The 24,077-nt window shown below is 32.3% G+C and overlaps 1 protein-coding gene across 2 annotated transcripts in view; it reads left to right on the top strand.

Annotated features, from left to right (window-relative positions):
- The window catches only part of LOC108905155 (calcitonin gene-related peptide type 1 receptor-like), a 57,992-nt gene that overhangs the window by 20,699 nt on the left and 13,216 nt on the right, over positions 1-24,077 (top strand). Inside the window, exons 2-7 of one of the 2 annotated variants that reach the window (XM_018707933.1) lie at positions 5,827-5,862; positions 6,000-6,176; positions 14,172-14,337; positions 16,137-16,259; positions 16,311-16,799; positions 23,586-23,793. In XM_018707933.1, the coding sequence (XP_018563449.1) occupies positions 5,827-5,862; positions 6,000-6,176; positions 14,172-14,337; positions 16,137-16,259; positions 16,311-16,799; positions 23,586-23,793 (1,199 nt within the window). Of the gene's footprint in view, positions 1-5,826; positions 5,863-5,999; positions 6,177-14,171; positions 14,338-16,136; positions 16,260-16,310; positions 16,800-23,585; positions 23,854-24,077 lie in introns of both variants that reach the window. The other variant, XM_018707932.1, reaches the window with a different exon arrangement.

The following is a 24,077-nucleotide window of genomic DNA, read 5'->3' as shown; positions in this document are numbered from 1 at the left end:
CATACTGAAGAGATATTTATTATTATTATTAATAATAATAATAATAATAATAATATTTTACAAATAACACAAACACGTAAAATAGGAACTATGAAAATCTTTTTTTAAGAGTTATATAGGAACATTTGAATATGTCAATTCTGAAAGCAATTGTTATTAAAATGTGAAGGTGATAATTTTAATATATCAGTGCGTGTAGTGATGTTAAAAGTATTATATTAACAAGTTGCAACAGATGGAACATAAAAACAAACCAAGCTGTTCAAGTATTTGTAATCAATCAATTTCATTATCTATACATTTTTAAAAATATTAATTAGTGAGTTCGTTCACATTGATCAAGACTTCTACAACCGAGAATCTATTTAATAAGTCACATTTAGAAAACGCCTCTACCAAACTCTCTGTATATTTGTTATATCCAGTTTTCCATATTAGCGATGCATATTCAAGTTTACTCTTTACAAACTTAAAAAGTAACATCAAGGAATGCACATTTGTAAAACCATAGAGTTATGAAAAACAAGTCAAGTTTTTATACGATTCTTTAATAACATCATTAACGTGCAAGTTGAAAGTTGATTTATTGTCAAAAGCGACAGTAAACTGTCACATCTATTTAATATCACTCCATTAATGTAGTAGTTATAAATAATTGGAGACCCTTTTTTTATAAAGGTTGCATTTTGTAGCATTTAAATAATTAGTAACACGGCAAGAATTCATGTTATTTAATAATTTATGTATGTAGGTAATAGACAATCGGAAGAAGTATTTATCACACAGGAAATGTAAAAAATATTATATCGGCGTACAGTAAATAGGGCACTTTTAAATCATTTGTAATATCGTTGATGAAACTTACAAATAACGATGGCCCAAGAATGGGACTTTGAGGTACTCCAGGGGTTACATTTATCTCTTTTGAAAAGATGCCGCTATGTTCAACATAGTGTGTTCTGTTAGTCAAATATGACACGACAAAATGAACAAAAGATGGGACAACTCAGCATCAGTAAATTTATTGAGTAAAATACCATGATCCAACTTATCAAAGGCTTTGGAAAAGTTTATATCCATCGGATTGTTTATGTGGGGAGCTCTGAAAGGTATAATTTATAGTGGCAATAGGTACAAACTCGAAATCAATTCAGACAAAACAGTTATACAGCTATATTATTTCATACATTCTTTCGTACATACATTCTTCTTTCGTTCCTACATTCTTTATATTAGAAAAATAAAATACTATTAGTGAGAACAATAGGTATTCGAAATAGCTAATAAAGAGTGCATATTTCCAAATAATATTATTTCCATTTATAGATTACTGAGATATTACAAAAAAATATTCACAATTTTCAAGACTTCATTCCTGAGCTGCAAAATTTAAGTGAAATTGCCCTGCACATTTTTTTTTAATAATTCGAACTGCGGCTTAGAAAGTAAAATTAAGTTTTTTTATAACATACATCCCAGATAAAAGAAAGTCTACAATTATCCATTCCAATTATGAATTACAAATATAAAAAAATGTGTCATTTTTGTTCCTAATAAAATGTAGGAGGTCTGAATGGAGGTTCTGTAAGCCTATATATCTACAAGTTTAACTATTATAGAAGTTATATAAATTTTAAATAAACACTGAATCATGTTGGTGCCCACACGGGTATGATTTTATAAATATACGAAAATAACATAATTACATTTCGCTATGGTTTTTACATACCTTCACTTCAATATTATCAACTGTAATGAAAGAAACGGAAATAAATTCGGCTTCAATCGTTTTACTAATTAAAGAGAAATGGAACGTGCATGAATGACTGTATGTAAAATGGATTATATAACTGGCTTACATATTTAAATTCAATTTAGAGTATCTACTAGTACCTAATACCAAGATTAAAGTCAGGATTCACATAGTTTTATTAGAAGAAACCCATTTACAGTATTTACATCCTGTGCACTCATTTCCAACTATAAGCAAGAAAAGATCAGTACAGGATGATCCATAATTCTCTTTTCATTGTAATTTACTTATTTGCTGCCTGTAATATTAAATTCAAGTATTTTTATTCTTTTAGTACCTATTCCATTGTTCATAAAACTCTATTTTATTATTGCATTAACCAACAATTTTTTAGACTTCCCCATAGGTACGTCCCTGACCTTTTGCTCGGTTAACGCATAACAGTTTTGGAAAGGTCTGCCTCGTGGACAGATATATTTGTTGTGTCGAATGAGTTACCAAGAATAATTGTTTTTATGCCCTCCCGAATCAAACTGCTGGTAATTGCCATGTTGTCCAAACGATCGTGTTTCTGTTACAACTTGTACGAATTGAGACATACGGAACTAGATGGCGCAAAAGTCATCACCCTATTGGAAGATGCTATAATTTTTACAAATGGCGGTAAATGTAAGTTCTGCTTTAACATTTGTGAGGTAAAGAGATACAAAATACACGTCAATAAGACATGAATCGCTATACTCCTTAAGAACGCGGAATAATTTTTTCGATTTCTTTGCGTAATAATTCGTCGGTGGTGTTGACGCAGCGTGAATTTAGACGTAGATTTCCCGGTCGTCCGACACTAACTAGGCAAACACTACGGCGTTAAGCTGCTCGCCTAGAATAGTATTGGACAACACGAAATGCTGTCAGGTCTGGGCGGCCCCAGAGCAGCAATTCTGCTGAGGATGTCGCGGCTGTGGCTGAAGATGTGGCAGAGGACCCCGGAGTATCGACCAGACGACGTGCCACGTAATTGGGCATCAATCGGCGGTCTTTACAGAGAATTTTGGTGAAAGACTTCAAGATGTTCCCTTACAAAGTGCAGACAGTACATCAACTGCTAACCGTTGACCGCCAAGCGCGTGTAACCTACGCTCAAGACATCCTGAATCTCGATCATGAGGCAGACAACTTTTTATCATGAGCGCTACAGAGCCATGCTCAACGACTTTCTCCTACCTCAACTAGATGAATTGGGACTGGAGAACATGTAGTTCCAACAGGATGGAGCAACGGCGGTGGCGCATACTGCACGACCCACGACCGAAATTCTGAGGGCTGCATTTCCGGGTCGCCTAATCTCTCGTTTTGGTGATTTGCACTGGCCGGCAAGTCACGAGTCTATGTCAACAAGCCTCAGATTCTTGAAGTCCTCAAAGAAAATATCCGTCAGGAATGCGGGAACCTATCGCCGGAAGTTCTGGCAAGAGTGATGGAAAATGCCATAAATCGGGCACGTATCAATTCTGGCGGCGGCGGCGGCCACTTGGCCGATATTATTTTTTCTACTTAATGAAAGAAGAATTTAGACATCAAATAAGCACAATCCAAAAGCAAAACTAAAGTTTTTCATTTATTAAAAAAATTACAGTCAAAGAACATCGGGTGTCAACTTTTGCGCCACCTTGTACTTTCCAATTCCAGAAAAATTATGTGTTGTTAAAAAGAAATGGTGGGAATCTATCATTGTATAAATCCATCCAGATCTACATTCCGCCAAGGTCGAATTAAAGCATCCTGTACGAATCGATCCGTACAAAATTCAATGTTCGTTATACTGACCAGAAGTACTTTCTGGAGAAATCAAATAGCACGGGTTACGATTCTCGCTTCGGCGATGGCTTGTGGCGATGGTCTCTAGAACGGCTTGTGCGAATCGATTCGTACAAGACTCAATGCACGCTAGATCGACAAAAAATACTTTCTGGAGAATACTTTCTCGCTTCAGTGATGTCTTTTGGCGATGGCCTCTAGAACAGCTTGTTCGGATGGAGTCGATATGCGCCATATTAGCTAAATTTCCAATTCTTGCTCACGGTTTTCCATACTCATGTACGCCAAAATTATATCTAGGTTTAATTGAAAATAAATACTTACTCAATGTTGGGAATTGATTTGAAAAAATTGTTGAAATTGTTAGAGGTGTAGCGCCTAGTAAGTAAACACCGAAAAATAATTAGCTGTTGTTGTCTAAGGGAAATATATTTAACCTATACTTACGAAAACATACCCGTTGTAAAACAGACACTGTTTAAGTTTAAATAAGTATAAGAGCTCGTGATGCCATTCAAAAATGAATAAACCGATCCTCTTCTTCACCCATTTGGGGACTCACACGCAAGCAGCGGCTAAATTGACGTAACTAAGCTTGGAATTCATTGCGTAAAGTTCTAGCTAGGCATGCGCTAAAACAAAGCCCTATAGATGTAGGTACATATAAATATTTAAGTTTTGAACGGTTCTGGTATGAATATGCTCATACCAGAACAAATACTTGTAAATTCGTAAAAATAAAATGTTCACGTAGTTTACATCTCTCTTTAGACGATCAATGATGAAAGATATTTTATTGATAAAACATTATTAATTCACAGCGTTTTTGTAGATAATAATTTGTTCGCATTATCTTTAGCCGTTAAAACTTTTTAATGTTTCTTAGTAATATAGGTGTAACCTGAGGGTTTATTTACTTATTTATCTATCGTGCGAACAATACCATAACGACAGTAATTTGCAAAAAATATTATTATTTCTTATTTCTCGAAAAGGAGTTCATAAATTATCAATTACACTTTAATTCATACGTGGGATCTTGGAAATGTTGTACGTTCAGATAATAAATTTCAGACACTTGCCGTCCATTGCTCACGTAGCTGGTACTCCAGGGATTGGTTGTGTACAGGGTGTTACACTCTCATTCAATGGAACACTTGATTTAGAAAAAACAAGAAAACACCAGAACTTCTTAAGGAAGGTTTTTAATAATAACGTAAAAATTAATACAAACAAAACATCTGTATCACAACGGATTCAAACAAATAATATCACTGACTAAATACGCGACAATGTGTTTTCCGAGATTCAGGAAATCGCGGAGACATAGCAAATTTGGACTCTAGCTATTTCCCATTAATAAATCAACCCCGTGGTTCTAAAGTGAAAATAGACCGCACAGTGTGGAGATCGTTTTAGAGATCTCACTGGATTTCCACACTTTCACTTCGACCCTACCCATTTTGGGATCTAAAGTTCTGATCTTATTTGCTAGTTCAGACCTTGTTAATTCCACCCGCCTCCTCCTGGATCTCGGGAATATTCTAGGAATAATTTTACTATTTCTTACTGACAATTACACAACAAATTGAATTTACATTTAACCTTATTATTACACCTTCCTTCACTGTACACCTCTGAAGGGAGGAAGCCTTCATTGACCTAAATCTCTTGTTTTTTCTGAGAATGAAATGACTTCCTCTGTCAATTTCGGCGTTAATTTCCTTAAAACATCATAATAAAATATGGCGGTGTTTTGGAATTCCTACGGCCATGTCATCCTACTCTCGCGGGTAGATACCTGTGGAGCAATTTTTCCATTTTCTTATCCCTAATAGATGCTTATAGATGGCCAAAAATGTTTGCAATTCTACTTATTCAAAGTGCTTTCTAATATTTATGAGGTTCTTTTTTCAAGTGGCCGCGACGGTTGAGTTTGGTAAATTTATTGCTTTTGGTTAGAAGAGTTTTGCAGACATGCAGACACTTTCTTAATGACTATCCGGCTAATCAAGCCAACTCGAAGCGCGTTATATTTCAGTACTTGTTGCCTGAAATATTTATTACCGTACGAGTTAGCCCAAACGTTCCGAAAACTAACAAATAGATCATCACGCGTTCTGGCTTGTTACAGAGGAAACAAATTACAATACAATTTATTTTTAAGTAAATACTATTTTAGAAAGAATTTTTTTGTACTTAGTATCTTTTATTCATTTTATATATCTTAAATTAACACAAAATATTTTTTACAGGTTAACGCTCGAGAAGAATTTTGCGGCTTAGAGGAAGCAAGTACCCTAAATAATTTTTTTTTATTCTTTTAGATATATTCTGATAATTTTGATGATAGTTAATAGTGCAGTAATAGTTATATTAAATACTCTTAGTAGTATTCCTATTTATTTCTAAATGATTTGGCTTTTAGGAGACACCGAAAAAATGCCTTTTACGTAAATGGTACTATGATGAAAAACTATGGAACCATTTTGCTGGATTTAATTGTTATAATTTCACTGACACGTCGAGGCTCAGATTTAAATATAACTTCACAGCTTACCCTGTTTTATGTAGAAATGAGAACACCACTATACCAATAGCTGTGGTATGTACTTAATTTCAATACTTTTTATTATACGGGCCGCATCTAAACTGTAAGAGTTAGAAACCTGCAATTTTCACAGTTCGTTTTGGCATAAATTACTTTATCTTGTCATTTGTGAGCAAAACATGTACCTTATTTAGATTCGAAAATACTACGACCTACATTTAATAATCCTACGAATTGAAAAACTTTTTATTTAATGGAATGACCCATATTAATTGTCATGGATAAATGCAAAATTACCTTGCCCTTTCGACTGGTATAAGGTTGTTCATACTTATCTGTAACCGTTTTCCAGAAAAATCAGGTTCATTTCTAAAGTCCGAAAAAGTAGCTATGTAACAACATCAAGAAGGTTTTGCAAAACCACTTTTCTCTGACATTTTATCAGGCCTGGAAATGACAATGTTAATATTTACAGGCATAGGTATTTAAAAAGTGGTTTAACAAACAAAAGTAAATCACTAACAACAACTAAAACAAAACGCAAAACGAAACAAACTGAAACTCGGAACACAACAAAGAGAAGCTGATTTAAATCAATTGCTCGAAGTGTCCTCCATTTTGATTAATTCACAAACGAATTCGGTTTTTAAAAGACTGTTCAACATTAGTCAGCATGTCTGGCGTAATTTCTTGAAATGCTACTGTAATGCACTGCCACATATCTTCCGCGATATTGGTGGTGTAACGTAAACTTTGCTTTTTATAAATCCCCATAAAAATAAGTCGCAACTTGTCATTTCTGGACACCTTGAAGGCCATCTCACTGGTCCCCCGCGACTAATCCATCTGTGGGAGAAAGTCTCGTGTAAAAACTGACGAACCGCAGCGGTATTGTGAGCACCATCATGTTGCATCCACATTCTTTGAAGTATAACTAAAGGAATGCCGCCTAATAAATCTTCTAGGGTGTTTATTAAAAAGCTTAAATAAATTGATCTGGTTAGATGCTGGTCAAAAAAGAATAGACCAATGACATGGGTTCCCAAAATTGCTCCCCACACGTTCAAAGACCATCGTTGGCTATGAGTTGTTCGAAATTGGTGAGAATTTACTATGTCATAATAATGACAATTATGACTATTAACGAAACCATTTTTATGAAAAATAGCATCATCGGAGAACATGACCTGTTTAAAAAAATCATCATCTTGATTTAACATCTCAATTGCGCACTGACAAAACTCCAGTCCAGGCTGAAAGCCTAGTTGTAATAGCTCTTGGTGTAATTGGATGCAATAAGGATGTGCTGAGCTTTTGTAAAATCCTATGTATCGACGTTGTACTGATACAATTGCAAGGCCTTCTTGACGATGTTACATAGCTACTTTTTCGGACTTTAGAAAAACTGTTAGATATAAGGATGGACAACCTTATATCAGTCGAAAGGGCATTCAATTTTGCATTCATCCGTGACACTTAATATGGGTCATTTGGGTCCATTTGAAAAAAAAAAAGTTTTTCGACTCATAACATTAAATGTAGGTCTCAGTATTTCCGAGTCTGAATAGCATACACATTTTGTTACGAGATGACACAGATGACAAGATAGAGTAATTTATGCCAATATCTAGTCCCACTTAGAGAGGTGAAATAGTGATTTTTTTTTTCAAAAACAACTGAATATCTCGAAAAGGGTAAGTTTTAAACACCATGTACATTTAATAAACTGTACCTAATATTAACCAAGGAATTCAAAAACGCAATAATATACAGGGCGTTCCATTTAAAATAACAAAGTTATGTAGCCTACGCGAAATGGAACACCCTGTAAAGCTAAAAATATTTTCTTTACATAGCCTACATGATTCCAGACAACTTTTATTAAAACCATTTTTTTATAAATTTGACAGTTACAGAAGAATCCCTCTTAGGTATAATATGCTTTATTATAGAAATTAGGAAGAAAATGAATAAAATGTTCAAAATATACATATTTATAAGAATTGGTATAAGTTGTATAATATGGTTCAAAATCTTTAACAATATCTTCACGATTGTAGAAAAATAATGTTTTCCAGGCATAAACTATTTCTAGAAGAAAATTACGTTCTTGGCCATTCTAAATCAGTGGTACTTAACCTGTGTTCCGCGGACCCCTGGAGATACGCTATCTCCTCCGAAAGTGTCCGCGAAGTTTTTAGGAACATTTAATCACTATTAACAACTAATTAAGAATCCGCTCTCTTATGTCAGAGTGTAACTTACTGTTTATCTTTCCAAAAGCTGTAATAATTAATAAACAATTTGATTTTAAGGAATACTTGTGTTCATATAAATACAGCTTGGGAAATGTAAAGCAAAAAAATATTGAAAAAAGGGCGTTTAAGTTTATTCAGGGCGTTTACAAACTTGAAGATAAATTTTTAATGAAGATAGATATTGACAAAAGAAGCTGACTCCTAAAACTTTACCGTAGTAAAAGTTGTCTAGAATTGGTACAAAAAGTTCAAGTATCATTGAGATATTTAAATCAGGCCGAGTGACATAGCTTGTTGCCAACTGTTACTATATTCATTTCAATATCTCATGAAAAAACAACTCGGACTGATCGTTCTTTCAATACCACGGAATACCTCCTAAATATTTTCTCCGCCCACATTGGTTTGCACTCAGTTAAGAAAAAAGTATTGTCACACTTTGCTCTCTGTGGTGTCTACTCGTATCCATTGTAGCGTCCGAACACAAATGAATACTATTAATTTCTTTCGATGTACAGGGTTATTCACATAACGCTCTATCCCGTTGTCTGTTTTACCTTTCTATATAGGAACAAAATGGTAGACTATGGATTTAGGAAGTTCTTTTGCGAGTTCAAGGAAATATATAAAAAAACAATAGACTCTTTCATTTCGGATATATCAACCAAATATTTGTTTTTTAAGTGGTACCTTCCTTCTCCGCTTCTCCGGTGTTCCAATTAAAACTTCCCACCTGGCAAATATCGGAATTAAAAAAAAAACAAAAAACCTGAGACACATCGATCGATCTTTCCCACACATTAAAGTTTAAGGGTATTTAACGCCCCTGCCTAAGGGGTAGCTTCCAAGACACCAAAACTTACTCCATCATTTGTTTCCCTTGCAGAGAAAACCGACGTGTCTCAGGTTTTTTTTTGCTTTTTTTTTAATTCCAATATTTTAATACAATATTTTTAATTGGAACACCCTGTAGACGTATCGTATATTTGCTTCGATAGTTTGCACAATATTTCGGTTTATTTACTGATCCTGCACATAAGCAAGATTGCCATGGAACCATTGCATAGAGACCAAATTTTTATAATATTTTGTTTGAAATTTCGAAGAAATACATAAAAAAATCAGTGACTTGTATTTCAAATATATAAATCAACTTTTATTTATATTTTTATATTTCTTACTTTTTGGAATTGTTTCTTTTTTCTAATTGTTGTGATAAATAAGAGGTATCATATGTTTGCTCTGACAGTTTCCGCAATATTTTGGATTATTTACTGACACTATGCAATAGATAAAGTGAAGTAAATTGAACCAATGCATATCTTTATCTTTTCTACAATTAAATTTACTAAGAAAGATCGAATAATTTATATAATTTAAAGGAGATTGAGCGAAGTTAGCACCATCAATAAATTGGAACAGGGAATCATCTTTATATTTTCTTCCAAAGAAATAGCCTCCATTTTTAAAAGTAACCACGATTTCAAAACGAAAGTGCAAACAAAAAATCAATTATGCCTTTTCAAAGTAATCCGTAGATCAATAATAGTCCAACCAAATTACATTTGGAGAAAAAAAAATTGTTACCCAGACTTTTATAAGTGGAAATGGTAAAAGGACTTATAATAAACCTAAAAAAATAATGCGTGAGCAGGGGCGGCGGAGGGTTGATTAAGGGGGTTCAAAAGTTATGAAAAATTGTATCATTGGGATTTCTGGCGAAAGTTGACTTCAAACAAAAAAGTATCCAATACAAAAGTTGGAGATCATGCAAAAATCTACTACTTTTGCAGAGGTCACTTTTTAACATAATCTTAAAATTTCCGAGAAAAATGCGAAAAACATATTTTCTGATTTTTCGTTTTTTATTTCTCATTTCCACAAAAATAATTAAATTTTGACGAAACTTGGTAAAAATATACCTTTCTCTGTCTTAAATAACCTCAAATTTTTTTAGATATATAAAAGTCAGGAAGTTTCTGAGATATTAATTTTTTTCGGCCTGAAACATTTTTTTTTCAAAGAAAAATTCGACTTAAAAAAATCATCGTACAGAGTTCTGCCGGTCATTTTTTCATCATTCATCATTTTATTCGTTTTGACATATTCTTTTTGATAAAATAAAGAAATCTGTAATAACAGTTCAAAAACATGCTCAAAAATGCAAAAAAAATAAAAAGTGAACAATGAATTTTTCAGTTATTGTTGATAATGTATTTAAATTAAAAAGCATTTAAAAACTGATTACACCACTCAATTCTACGGAAAAAAATTTAAAAAAAAACTGTCTCATTGTTTGACCCAAAACTTTATTTTTGTAGAGTATTGCTATAAACATCTAAGTCGAATTACAAATGCACAAATAATAAATAAATTATCTCTGGATGATTTGAGATTTCAGCAATACAAAGTATTAACTACAAAGTCAACTGTTGACGCGAAATCCGAAAACCCGAAATTTTGCAAAATCGTTTTATTTTTTTCTGGCTTTATTTGAAAACGAATTTTAAATAAATTGCATATTTACATTGCCACTTTTTTCTATCCAATGTCGTCAACATTTTGCAATCCGACGTTTCGTCTTCGAGGGGCCATTATCAGATTAATTTTTTTAAATATTAATTATGTATTAGATGATATTACTATTGTAAAAAGGTTTTTAGCTGTCATTAAAAATTTTTCCTGAGTACGACTGAATGCTTTCAAAGTACCTGTATCTATTGGAGGAGAGAGAGGGAGAGAGAGAGAGAGAGAGAGAGAGGGGGGGAGAGAATAAAAGTAAATACAGCACAAAATATCCAACAATTTTTTTTAATCCATAATTTAAAAAGTTGTACCTAATAAAAAAATAATACGATTTTATGAAATATTTTATTATTTCTAATTAGTATTGATAATAGTAGTAAAAAATCGTTGGATATTTTGTGCGGTATTGACTTTTATACTGTTATGATTTCATCCAATAGATATTTTGAAAGCGTTCAGAATAACTAGATTTTGTCATAAAAATAGCAGCAACGTATTTAAAAAAATTAACCCGATGATGGCCCCTCGAAGACAAAACGTCGGATTGCAAAAATGTTACGCCATTGTACAGAGCGAAAAAAGTGGCATTGTAAATATGTAATTTAATTTAAAATTCTTTTTCAAATAAAGCCAGAAAAATTAAACATTTTTGCAAAATTTCCAGTTTTTCCGGATATCTCCGGAACTACCAGGAATTTTAAAACTTTCTAAACAGCATATTGTTAGGTATAAAAAAAACACAACTTTTCTCTAATCTGAGTCGCCCGTATCTCTTACCGTTTCCAAGATCATAGTGCTGTCCCATCCTTATCTTGGACACAGTGTATATCTATGAATTCATCAAACTTTAACAAAAATAAGAACACTAATCGATCCTATGGAAAAAAAATTATTTATTTTATTTATTCACTATTTGACTTACGTTTATACTCGTAGCAATACTGTACAAAAATAGTTTTGTGTCAAACAACGGGACAGTTTTTTTATACTTTTTCCGTACAATTGAATGGTGTAATCAGTTTTTGTTTTTTTTTTATTTAAACAAATTATCAACAATTACTGAAAAATTCATCGCTACAAATAATTTTTTACTTTTTTGCATTTTTGAGCATGTTTTGCAACTGTTATTACAGATTTTTTATTTCACCAAAAAGTATATGTCAAAACGAAAAAAATGATTACCGGCGGAACTCTGTACGATGATTTTCTTAAATAGAATTTTTCTTTGAAACAAAAAGTGTTTCAGGCCGAAAAAAATGAATGTCTCAGAAATTTCTTGATTTTTTTATCTAAATAAAAATTGAGGTTATTTAAAACAGAGAAAAGTATACTTTTATCAAGTTTCGTCAAAATTAAATTATTTTTGCGGAAATGAAAAATAATGCGAAATATCAGAAAAAAACAGTTTTTCGCATTTTTCTCGGAAATTTTGAGTTTATGTTAAAAAATGACCTCTACAAAAGTTGTAGATTTTTGCATGATCTACAACTTTTGTATTAGATACTTTTTTGGCTGACGTCAACTTTCGCCAGAAATCTCAATGATACAATTTTTCATAACTTTTCAACCCTCCAAATCAACCTTCCGCCGCCCCTGCTCACGCATTTATTTTTTTTCGTTTATTATAAGCCCCTTTACCATTTCCACTTATAAAAGTCCAGGTAACAATTTTCTTTTTTCCCCTCTAAATGAGTTACTTTGATCGGTCTACATATAAAGAAAATTTTTAATTTATAAAACCTGATCCATAAAACAGCATCTCATTTAACGTAGGATTCTAATTATTTCCCCTTTAAGTTCACCTTTAAATTAAGTTTTTTTTGCACTAAAACAATTCGAATTGGAATTATTGTTTCTACATATGCTACCCGAAGGGTCTTGGCCTCCTGAGTACGAATCCGGAGTCAGAATTGCTCCTACACACTTCAGTCTTCAGAAATCTGAAGAAATTCTTCATTTCACCGAAAACAAGCACCCCAAAAGGAATAAAAAACTACAAAGTCCACGTTGTTATTCCTGGATAATGTTAAATGCAGTTAAAAATTATACAGTTTTTCGACCTTAAAATGACCTTGAATTATCTTGTTCTTGAGGTTAAGTTCATATCTTATTGTAAAACTTCCCGCTCTTGTAATTTCCGAGGTCAAAAAAAGAGAGTCCCATTTAAAATTTTTAATTTGATCTTCAAACGACCTTGATCATTTTCAAGGTCATGTCAATATAGACCCCTTTTCACCCTGCAACTATATCTTCAATATAGTTCATTCATATTTGTTTGAATTTGCAAGAAAATTACTTAAAACTATGGTGTTTATCATGTTTTTCTAGACAGAAAGATAAAAAAGTGAGGTAGGTACAGTATTAGGTATGTGGATGACTCATGTGTTGTAGAAGAATATCCAAATACTGAATTTCCTTATGTGTGGTTGTGGCGGTATACATTGCCTTCTCATTCTTCGAACTTAAATCATTTAAACTTCTATTTTTGTGGGTATATACAAAAATTAATGTATGACAGAATATACATGATTTTTAAATTCGACGAGCTCGCTTACATATATGTTAACGAAGGTGTCATATAAGAATACAGCGTTGATATATCATTTTCACTACAGCAGTTGTTAATGACTTCGGTGACTCTTTGCCTTTTATAAATTAAAAAAATTATCGATTCAATAAAAATAATATTAAAATTGATAGAAAAATGTTTTATGAATGTAGACTATTGTCTTCAGTCATACAGTCATCAGTCCGTTCGACTTTTTAATGGATCACCTAGTATATTTTTAGAAAATAATTTGCATGAACTATAGTTCAATTTTAAGGTTTATCTCCTAACCTGATTTCCCAGTTGATAAATGAAATTTTGACTGTTAACGTAACTAAACTGAACTCAAATCTAATCAAAATAGAAAACGGAACGCCCTACTTTCTATTAGATAATTTTAATTATGGAATTAGGTACTTTCAAAACAATGTCGTTATTAAAATTTAAATTACACCTGTCATGTAGAGTGCTTTAACGTTGAAAATGAATTTTTTACATCAACCTGTCTTTAATAAATTAATTAAATAAATCACTTTTTTCCATTTCCTCTAAATTCTAATAAAATTTCTTAACAACTTTAAATCTAAAAATTACTCATATTCGGAGCTTGGTTAACAGTTTTCAATAGATCTATTTATATATCTATCTATTAAAAATTTTAGTTTTAATATACATTTCTCATGCATTTGTTAGATATAATTCTTTATTACTTTTTAGTTAGATGGCGTTCCAATCACTTTTTTTGATTTCACAAATGATACAGCGATGTCATACGTTAGAAAATCATTCAGAACAACGGCCTTATTCAACAATTTCCTATCCTGCTGTTATGAATCAGTGGATTGCTGTCAGAATAAGATGGATGAGTACAATATCTGGCACAGTAAGTCCTTTAAATACATATTAATTAGATCTGATTGCAGACTAAGCAGAAGTTTTAATATTATTGAACAAAATTTAGTTGAAAATCCATCAGATTGTGTTTTAGAAACTGTCTACGAACAGTATAACAATACTCCATAGCTTATAAATTGAATTGAATAAATAATTTAAACTTGATCACCGTACCATGAGATAATTGTTAGTTATGTTACTATTTAAAATATAACGATTGTGTAACTTCCTTAACCAATATCAGTCCGATCTCTTAAGTATTAATCTTCAAAAATTCTGACCCTTGGACAAAATCACTTCAATAGAACAAAGAGTGTCCCAAAATTCATTTTAAGAAGTAATTTGACAGGAAACACATTTTTTATTGTTTCATAAAGTAGACAGGATAGGGTTATGTAGGGAATAGCATATCGGGTAAGTGGCCTCCATGGCTCTGCTGGTACATACGCACTCTTTTGTCAAAATTTTTCATAACAGATTTACATAAATGGGATTGAATTTCGTTGATACAGCGCTCAATTTCCTCTTTCAAGGCGTGAGTGGTCGTGGGCTTGGTGGGCTTGTTGGCATAAATCTTGAACTTCAAACTCCAAAGTAAAAGGTCCAACGGCGTTGATTTGCATGATCTAGGCGGCCAATCCTAATCACCAAAACCTGAAATTAGACGATTAGGAAATGACTCATGCAGTAAATGAATTGTTTTTCTGGCTGTACGGCATGTAGCACCGTCTTGCTAAAACCACATGTCCATATCTTGCAATTTAGGCACAAAAACTGAATTATCATGCCTCGATAGTGAGCACCATAATCTGTCATTGTCTACCCAACCGCATTTTCGAAGAAGAATGGTCCGATGATGCCTCCAACCCAAAATCTGCATCAAACAGTGACAACCCGTGGATGCATTAGTTTCACACTCGTGGATTTTCTCCAAATGCGAACATTTTGTCGGTTTCTTATCAAGATGAAAATGAGTCTCATCGCTGAAGATGATTTTGTTCAAAAAATCATCATCCACTTCCATAAACCATTGTTCCATAATCCATCCATCGTGATAATACGCTGTAGAGAGCTTGTCGAATGTCCAATTCTAGACCATCGAGCCGAATTGATGTTCCTGGACTCTCAACAATACTCTCACGAACTGCTTCGATGTTTTGTGTTGAACGACTCGTTGAAGGACGGCCATAGTGTTTAAGATCACTAATTGATGCAGTCTCCTGGAATTTTCAATTAATCTCTTCACAGTTGATGATTATTCCGATTATGTACGAAATTTGCGAATTGTAGCTGCTAAACTTTCATTTTTAAAATATTGCTCAACAATGGAAACGCGTTTTATTAACCCTGAACTGTCAGCTGTCACACTGTCTTTTTTTTCATTGGCAGCACTTTACCGCACAAATGGCGAAATTCAAATCCTGCGAGAATTTTGGGACACCCGCTCTTATATGTATAAGTTTGTTTAAAATACCTTAAAGAAGCTTTAAAATGGAGGAGTGTTAAAGTTGTACTTTACATTACTGTGAAAATGGCTCCAACTTTCAAAAAATTTTGAATTCTTATATAAATTATTGAATTAAACAGAGTAGTAAAGTTTGAACATAAAATGACGCCATCACTTTGTTCCAAGACTTGTACTCGAGGCAGGCAATATTTGTGTCACTATTTGATACATGCTTTCAATTGTCTAAATGAGTTAATTATTTTCTTTTTAGATTCAAAAATTATGTTGCAGCATATCTACTTATAATTCTAAAACAGTTTATTAAAACCTTTTTTTGGCAGATGAAACACACTGTCCAGCAATATGGGACGCTTGGACATGTTTTCCTCCTACAAAAGCAAACACGATTGCAAGACAACCATGTAGTAGTCAGGCCTATCAGTCTCCTGAACACGTCTGCCGATGTAAGTTAATAAATTTACATGGATGTATATTTCTAAATCTAATTTTTATAGTAGAAAGCCAAAAAGAATGCAAGTGGAATCCGACTTACAACTTATCCATTTGGGTAGAGAAGACTGATTACAGTGTATGCGCTATAGCTCCAGTGTATGAGAGAAGGCATACCTACCACGTTGTAGCTCTTTGTGTCTGCACAGGCTTTTGCTTGCCTGCAATAGTGATATTCTTCCTCTTTGAAAAACTTCGGCGGACAACCCGTGTCATTCTTCACAGAAACTTATTAATCGCTATCTGCATAAGAAATATTTTAACTACTTTAACTAAAACAATTATTATCTTGGATGCTCTAAAATCGGCATCAGCTAGTAATGATGTAATGGCAAACAATGGAGTACCATGTAGAATTCTGGCATTCTTCGAGTGCTGTGCGAAGAATCTAATTTATGCTTGCATGCTGGTGGATGGATTCTACTTGCATAAAATAATAGTAAAGTCATTTACGAATGAAATTCATATAAAGTATCTATATGCTGCTGTGGCAGGTGAGTAGTATTGGCATTAAAGTCTTACGTTGTTGCAATGGAAATTAGGATTTATATAAAAAATAACCTTTACACATACACGCAAATATACAGGGTGTCCGTTAAAGAATGGGCCAAACTTTACTACTAGATTATACGACTAAAATTAATGGGTAAAAAGCGTATAAAATGTTTTATGCATTTACAAATTTAATTGCCTTTTTGTTGAAAACGGTTGGTGTTAGAGATAATAATAATATAATAATATCTCTACTCCTCATTCTAACTACGAGAATTAGCCCAGAAGTCGGAGACTTGTGCGGGAGAGGAGGCGGCATATTATTATTACGCAGGCCGCATTTGCGTCCAGGAACGACTTATGTTGGTAGGCCCTAACCACCATTCAGTGCAGGAATGAGGGAAACCTGGAAAACCTCATTCAGATATTAGCAAAGTATACCTTTTTTAAGCAGAAAAGTTGTGCGAAAAGATTTTTCCAGCCCAAAGTGAAAGACATGGTGGCACAAAAAAGTTTTGGCAGTTCAAATGCGTTCGAATGGTCGCTTGTGGTGCCCTGTATAAGATACAATGAAATCGTCAATGAATTCTATACTAAATTAGGTCGAAGTAGTAGAAATATATTAAAGAAATTGTTTTTTTTTTCAACTACAACACCCTGTATCTCGAAAACTAAGCGTTTACGAGCTTTAACGGATACCCTATATATTGTAATAAATTCTTGTGAGATGATAATTTTCTTACCTTTATTTGCTTATACTGCTTCGCTTCTTCTTTGTATCCTATTTCTTTTGTTTGGGCACCAGTTCACATGAGCATATACATAGTAACACATTTAATAAACATTTATAAATATTTTTATAGTGAAAATATTGACAAATAAATTAAATTCAAGAAAATGTGAAGTATTGAACAGGAAATCAGGCACAATTTAAACCGACAAAAGACTTGCTTTTTTAACATTTTTTGTTCAAGAAACTTTTCGAATTGAAAACAAATTCTCTAGTCAGGGACTTTTTTTGAAATTGGCAACACATTACCAACATTATAATGACGGCAAATTTGAACTGTGATAGTTTTTATTTAAGTTGCTAGTATCTGATTTTTTATTTGAATTATTTATTTCAAAACTAATATGTATCACTCCCAAAAATGTTCTTTTTAACTAATTTTCGTCACTATGGCAACATTACAGTTCATCCTGTATCCTGTTCCAGTTTTGATTTCTATTTCTATAATTTTGAAAACAACATTAATATAATCCTTGAGTCAATGAGTGAATATATGGCAATGACTTATAAATAATTTAACTGCTGACAATGTTACAATTATTACTAAAAAAATTATTAAATATTTTTCCAGGATATGAATTCTCAAATAAGATTCATCTTTATATTGCTGCCCCTAAGTTAAATAGAGATATTGAGATAATATTAGGTATATAATAAACACAAAGAAGCAAGGAAAATGAGAACAAATTGTTGTCAGTATTATACAGGGTATCCCGCATAAGAACCGACACAGGGCAGGTTCATGTAGGGGTGTCCAAAATATTGTAATTTCACCAAACTTACCTATATGTGACCCTGCATACAGAAAGAGACCTAGTGTGTCAAAACAAGAATAGTGGGAAAAGGCGTTCAATTTTTTGATGACCATTTTTTCCTCATAAATATTTCTTTCTAATGCTTTTGTTGGTTTTCTTTCCCAGTTCTTGCCTCACTCATGGAAGATATGTAGCCTCAAGGACTACAATTCGGTAGGAAGAACCAGGAATCAGTTGCAAATCCGTAGTTTTGACACACTAGGTATCTAAATGACACTGGGTCCGTTTCTACTGCAGAACGACTTATTTCACAAATTCGCACGTTGAAGCTACTTACCGATCATGTTTAAACCTGCCACTATCCTCACGTGACTTTTCATGGTCTTTCCCATAGTAATTGTCATAAACAACCATTTCGATAATTTGACACACTAGGTCCCTTTTTGTATGCAGGGTCACATATACAAAGTTGCACCCCTGTGGAGTTATTAGCCCTCAAAGTGGGGCCCCAAATTTCGAAAAAAATTAATATCCTTGCAGCACTTTACCGTAGAAGAACCAAATTTGGTACACAATTTAGGTTTATTACTGGTCTTCTTTGACTTTGATTTAAAGTTAATTGAAGCACTACAAGGTGTTCATTGGGGATGACTCACCCCTAAAATTGTACCAAACTTTTTTTTCAATGACAGAATTGAAAAATAGTAACATTAGTTCACGGTAGATTTTAATTCTAAATTTTTTTGTACTCTTGTTAAATTTTAAAAGACTATGTGGTTTTCAAGAAAAACCGTATTAACTGACAAGATTTTAACAGTGTTCATTAGAAAATAATGAAAAAGTCGTAGGCTTTATCTTTCAAATTGACAATTAGCCAAATATTTTTTTTTATTAAGTAAAAAAACACAAGTAAATAATGAAAATAATAAATGATATACTTTCAACAACAATCAGAGGCAATTGTTGAAATAAAATAATTTTATTACTAACTGACAAGATTGAAAGATAAATTCATTGCCTATTGACTTTTCGATTATTTTCTAATAAACACTGCTAAAATCTTGTTTCAGTTAATACGGTTTTTCTTGAAAACCATAAAGTTTTTCAAAATTTAACAAGAGTAAAAAAAAAATTTAAATTAACTTCTGCTGTGAATTAATATTAATATTATTGTTCAATTCGGTCAATGCAAAAAAAGTTCGGTACAATTTTAGGGATTGTAGTGCTTTAATTAATTTCAAATCATAGTCAAAGAAGANATTGACTACTGACTTTTCGATTATTTTCTAATAAACACTGCTAAAATCTTGTTTCAGTTAATACGGTTTTTCTTGAAAACCATAAAGTTTTTCAAAATTTAACAAGAGTAAAAAAAAATTTAAATTAACTTCTGCTGTGAATTAATATTAATATTATTGTTCAATTCGGTCAATGCAAAAAAAGTTCGGTACAATTTTAGGGATTGTAGTGCTTTAATTAATTTCAAATCATAGTCAAAGAAGACCAGAGATATTAATTTTTTTCGAAATTTAGGGCCCCACTTAGGGGACTAATAACTCCTCAGGGGTGCATCTTTGTATATAGGTAAGTTTGGTTAAGTTACAATATTTTGGACACCCCTATATATACCTGCCCTGTGTCGGTTCTTATGCGGGACACCCTGTGTAAGTATTTAATATAGGAAAAATAGGTTACGTTAGATTCTTATAAGCAGATTGTCAGTTAGCATTATTTTAATGACAAAAATGTGAGGTTTCAAAAATGAATTATTAAACAAAATTTACTCCTCCTGATGAGTTAAATAGGTAGGTACGTGGTTAAAAATTTGACATGTATTTCTGGGACAGTCTATTATGTATCTTATCTGGAAGCCTAGAATATTTTAAAACATTTTTAATTTTAGGTAAAACAGTATATTTCGAAAAAGGAACAATGAAAAAGGAAACCTTTCATGCACCTTATCCTTCCCATTACTTGTTGGAATTAGATACATGTGGTTAAAAGTCTCATTTATAATGGTTTAAATTGTTGAGTTATTTATTTTAATTACCTAAATATAATTTTGCAATTTTATTTCTTTTTGTATCTATTGGAGATAGTTCAATTACTGTTAATAATTTCAAAATGCATCTTATAAATACACAATAATTATCTTGATGGCAATAATTTTAACATCACAAACATCATGTGGATATTGAGTCAATCAGTAAATTAAAAGATATGATTTTATTACTGTTTTCTTATTGAAAATATCCTCAATACAGGAAATTAGAAAGCTGCACCTATTAATTGTTTCTTACCTATACTATAGCAATTAGGAAATGGCATGTTTATTTAATATATCTAATATATCTTAGTAAGTGATTACTTGAAATAAACGATGAACCTTCCGAAGTCATAAATTATATGCTCAGTTCTGATCGTCATCAGAAAAAAATTAAAGCCTTTTCTTGTTATATTTTAAAATCATTAAAGTACCTACTACTTACCAGATTAATATACAGGGCGGGCCATTAGTGCGAGAAAGTAAAATAACTCCCTTGTTACTCATAATACGGAAAAAAAGTTTATATAAAAGTTAAACAAAATCAAGAAACCTAATCTACAAAATTAATTTGATACATACAGGGTGATGAGTAAAAAAGGGACACGCTAACTATTATATTTTTAAATGGAACACCCTGTATATTTTGAAACATATGGATTCCCGAGAAAATTCTATATATGGCGATATAAACATTTTAGTGCGGGGTTGCCAACTTATGTAGAAAATTCTTCGAATTTTGGAAAAAACATGACCTCGAAGAAGTTGTATTGACTTTCTACTAACGCTTGACAGAGTTATAGGCAAATGTTAGGCAAAGACTCCTATATTAGCTAATATTGATATTGTATGCAGGACATTTTTTACAATACGATCATCTTAAGAAAGTTTAAATTTGATTTTCTAAAATTTTTCAAATGGAACAATAAAATACACCCTGTATTTTATTGTTCTATTTTATTCACATATCGGTCCACTTCAACTTTTATTAAGCATGTTCTATATCTAAAATTGTTAGTTTTTAAGATATAGCAACATTTCTGAAAAAACTTAATTTTTATTATTTTATAGAATACCACAAATAAATATTACCTACTAAAATTAACTCAAAATGGAATGATAACTTATGAACTGACAAGTTAACACAATGTGACGGTTTAGTTTAGTTAATATTTATTTGTGCTATTTTATAAAATAATAAAATTTAGGTTTTTCCAGAAATGTTGCTATCTTAAAAATTAACAACTTTAGGTGTAGAACATACTTAATAAAAGTTAAAGTGGACTGATATGTAAATAAAATAGAACAATAAAATACAGGGTGTTCCTGTAAATTTTCGAAAATCAAGTTTCAACTTTCTTAAAATTATCATATTATAAAAAATGCCCTTTATAAAATATCGATATTAGCTATTATAGGAGTCTTTGCCTAACATTTACATAACTGTCAAATATTTTTGCTCCAAGTGTTCGTAGTTGAAAGTACAACAAGTAGTTATATTTGTTGAAAGTACAACAAATACAACTTCTTCGAGGTCATGTTTTTTCCAAAATTCGAAGAATTTTCTACATAAGTTGGCAACCCCGCACTAAAATGTTTATATTGCCATATATAGAATTTTCTCGGAAATCCACATAATAATAATAATATAGTTTATTTACTTATATAAACACTACAATACATTATATAAAGGAAATAAGCAGTAAATAAACATAATCCCCTTAAGCAAGCTTGTTTAAACATGTTAAACATGTTTAAAAATATACAGGGTTCCATTTAAAAAATGTAATATTTGGCATGTTCCGTTTTTATTCATCGACCTGTGTGTTTCAAATTAATTTTGTCCCTGAGGTTTTTTGATTCTGTACAACTTGTATATAAACATTTTTTCTGTATTATGAATAACAAGGGAATTATTTTACTTTCTCACACTAATGTCCTACCCTGTATACAGGGCGGTCCAGATTTTAGTTAGACAAACTTCGGGAAACTACTAAACAACAAAAAATAACATCACTATGCTCTATGAATATAGGCGCAGAAATGAAATCGGAATATATCAGACCGTTATAAAATGTATTCATATTACCAATTAATTCAGTGGCGTAGAAATTTTACCCTTGTTTCTCCGCCACTGGTTTTTGAATTTGGACTATGTGCATACAGAACTAAGAGAAATATTCGAAAAAAAATGTGTACCAAATTTGCATAAATTCGATGGAGCGGTTTTCCAGATATTTAAAAAAATTGTTTTATCTTTGATAATTTCAACGCCCCGTATCTCTTAAACGGTGGCTTTCTGCCCCTATATTCATAGAGCAAAGTGGTGTTAATTTTTGTTGTTTAATACCTTCCCAAAGTTTGTCTATTAAAATCTGGACCACCCTGTATGTAAACATATCAAACTTTTCTCGGATTTGTACTTATTTTTGAAAGCTAGATAGCCGTTCACATATTTTGTCATTTATGTCTATAATTATACAAGGTGTCTGATAAATAATGGATAACCTAATTACCGTGGATGGGGAACCCTAAGGTCGTTCAGGTCCTTCAGGTCGTTTTTGTGTTAGTACAAAGTCCTTTCGTTTTTCAGTTATTTTGTTTTTTTTTTCGAAATTTCCGCTATAGGTTACTTTATTTATAGGGCCACAAGAGAACCTATTATCTTTCAGTTATTTTGCGTAATATTCTTGAATTGTGCAGATGCTTATCAAAATTTTTAACTAGCAATAGTAGTTCTTGTTTAAAAAAATCTTAAACTTAAATTTTACGATAGTCAGCGAAGACACAAACGAAAGCTCCGAAATGTGTTCATAAGATGGTGCGGAGCCTAAATCAGAGAAGGCAGACAATTCGAACGTTTACTGTAATTTTTATATAAAATTAAATAATAACTGAAAGATACGTTCTCTTGTGGCCGTAGTGACCAATAAAGTAACCTATGGAGGAAATTTCGAAAAAAAACCGAAATAACTGAACAGCGACTAAGACAAAAGTCGATTTTCTAAACGACCTGGATCCTCCATCCACGGTTAAAAGGTTATCCATTATTTACCGGACACCCGATATACATTTCTCTATAAGCGACATTTACCATGAGACCTATTAGGGGTTGAGAGAGTATAAAACATAATAATTGAATGCGTTTTTAACCACATTCTCTATTAATGCATTAATTATTATTATCCATTTTTTTTAGTATTAACTCTGGTGCCCAGTATGGCATGGGCTATCACGAAGGGAGCATCTCACGGAGACAATTGCTGGATGGTAGACACCAATGGGTACCAATGGATCAACGATGGATTTCGGATAGCAGTTTTAGCCGTCAACACATTCCTGCTGTTAGATATAATAAGAATCATGTTACTGAAAATGAAACATGGGAACACTACGCGTCAGACAAAGTACATATATCTATACCAAATTGGCAATACCTTTACAGCCCGACAGAAAAAGATTATGCTGTGAGCATATTAAGAGATTCTTGTAAACCTGTAACGTTCTGGCATCTCATTCAGTGTTGGTTTACTTCTACACAGGGTGGTCCAACGAAGATGTAACATCTGGGGAGATAAATTTGTAATACAGGGTGTATCAAGAAGAGGGCCCAATAGGATTATCTCGAAAAGTAGCCAAAATTGAAATCTGAAAATTTGTATACAGGGTTTCATCAAAAAGATTTATTCAA

Source organism: Anoplophora glabripennis, unplaced genomic scaffold (assembly GCF_000390285.2).
Source record: "Anoplophora glabripennis isolate ALB-LARVAE unplaced genomic scaffold, Agla_2.0 scaffold264, whole genome shotgun sequence".
NCBI classification, from domain to species: domain Eukaryota; kingdom Metazoa; phylum Arthropoda; class Insecta; order Coleoptera; family Cerambycidae; genus Anoplophora; species Anoplophora glabripennis.
This window is presented reverse-complemented; position numbering and strand designations above follow the sequence as displayed.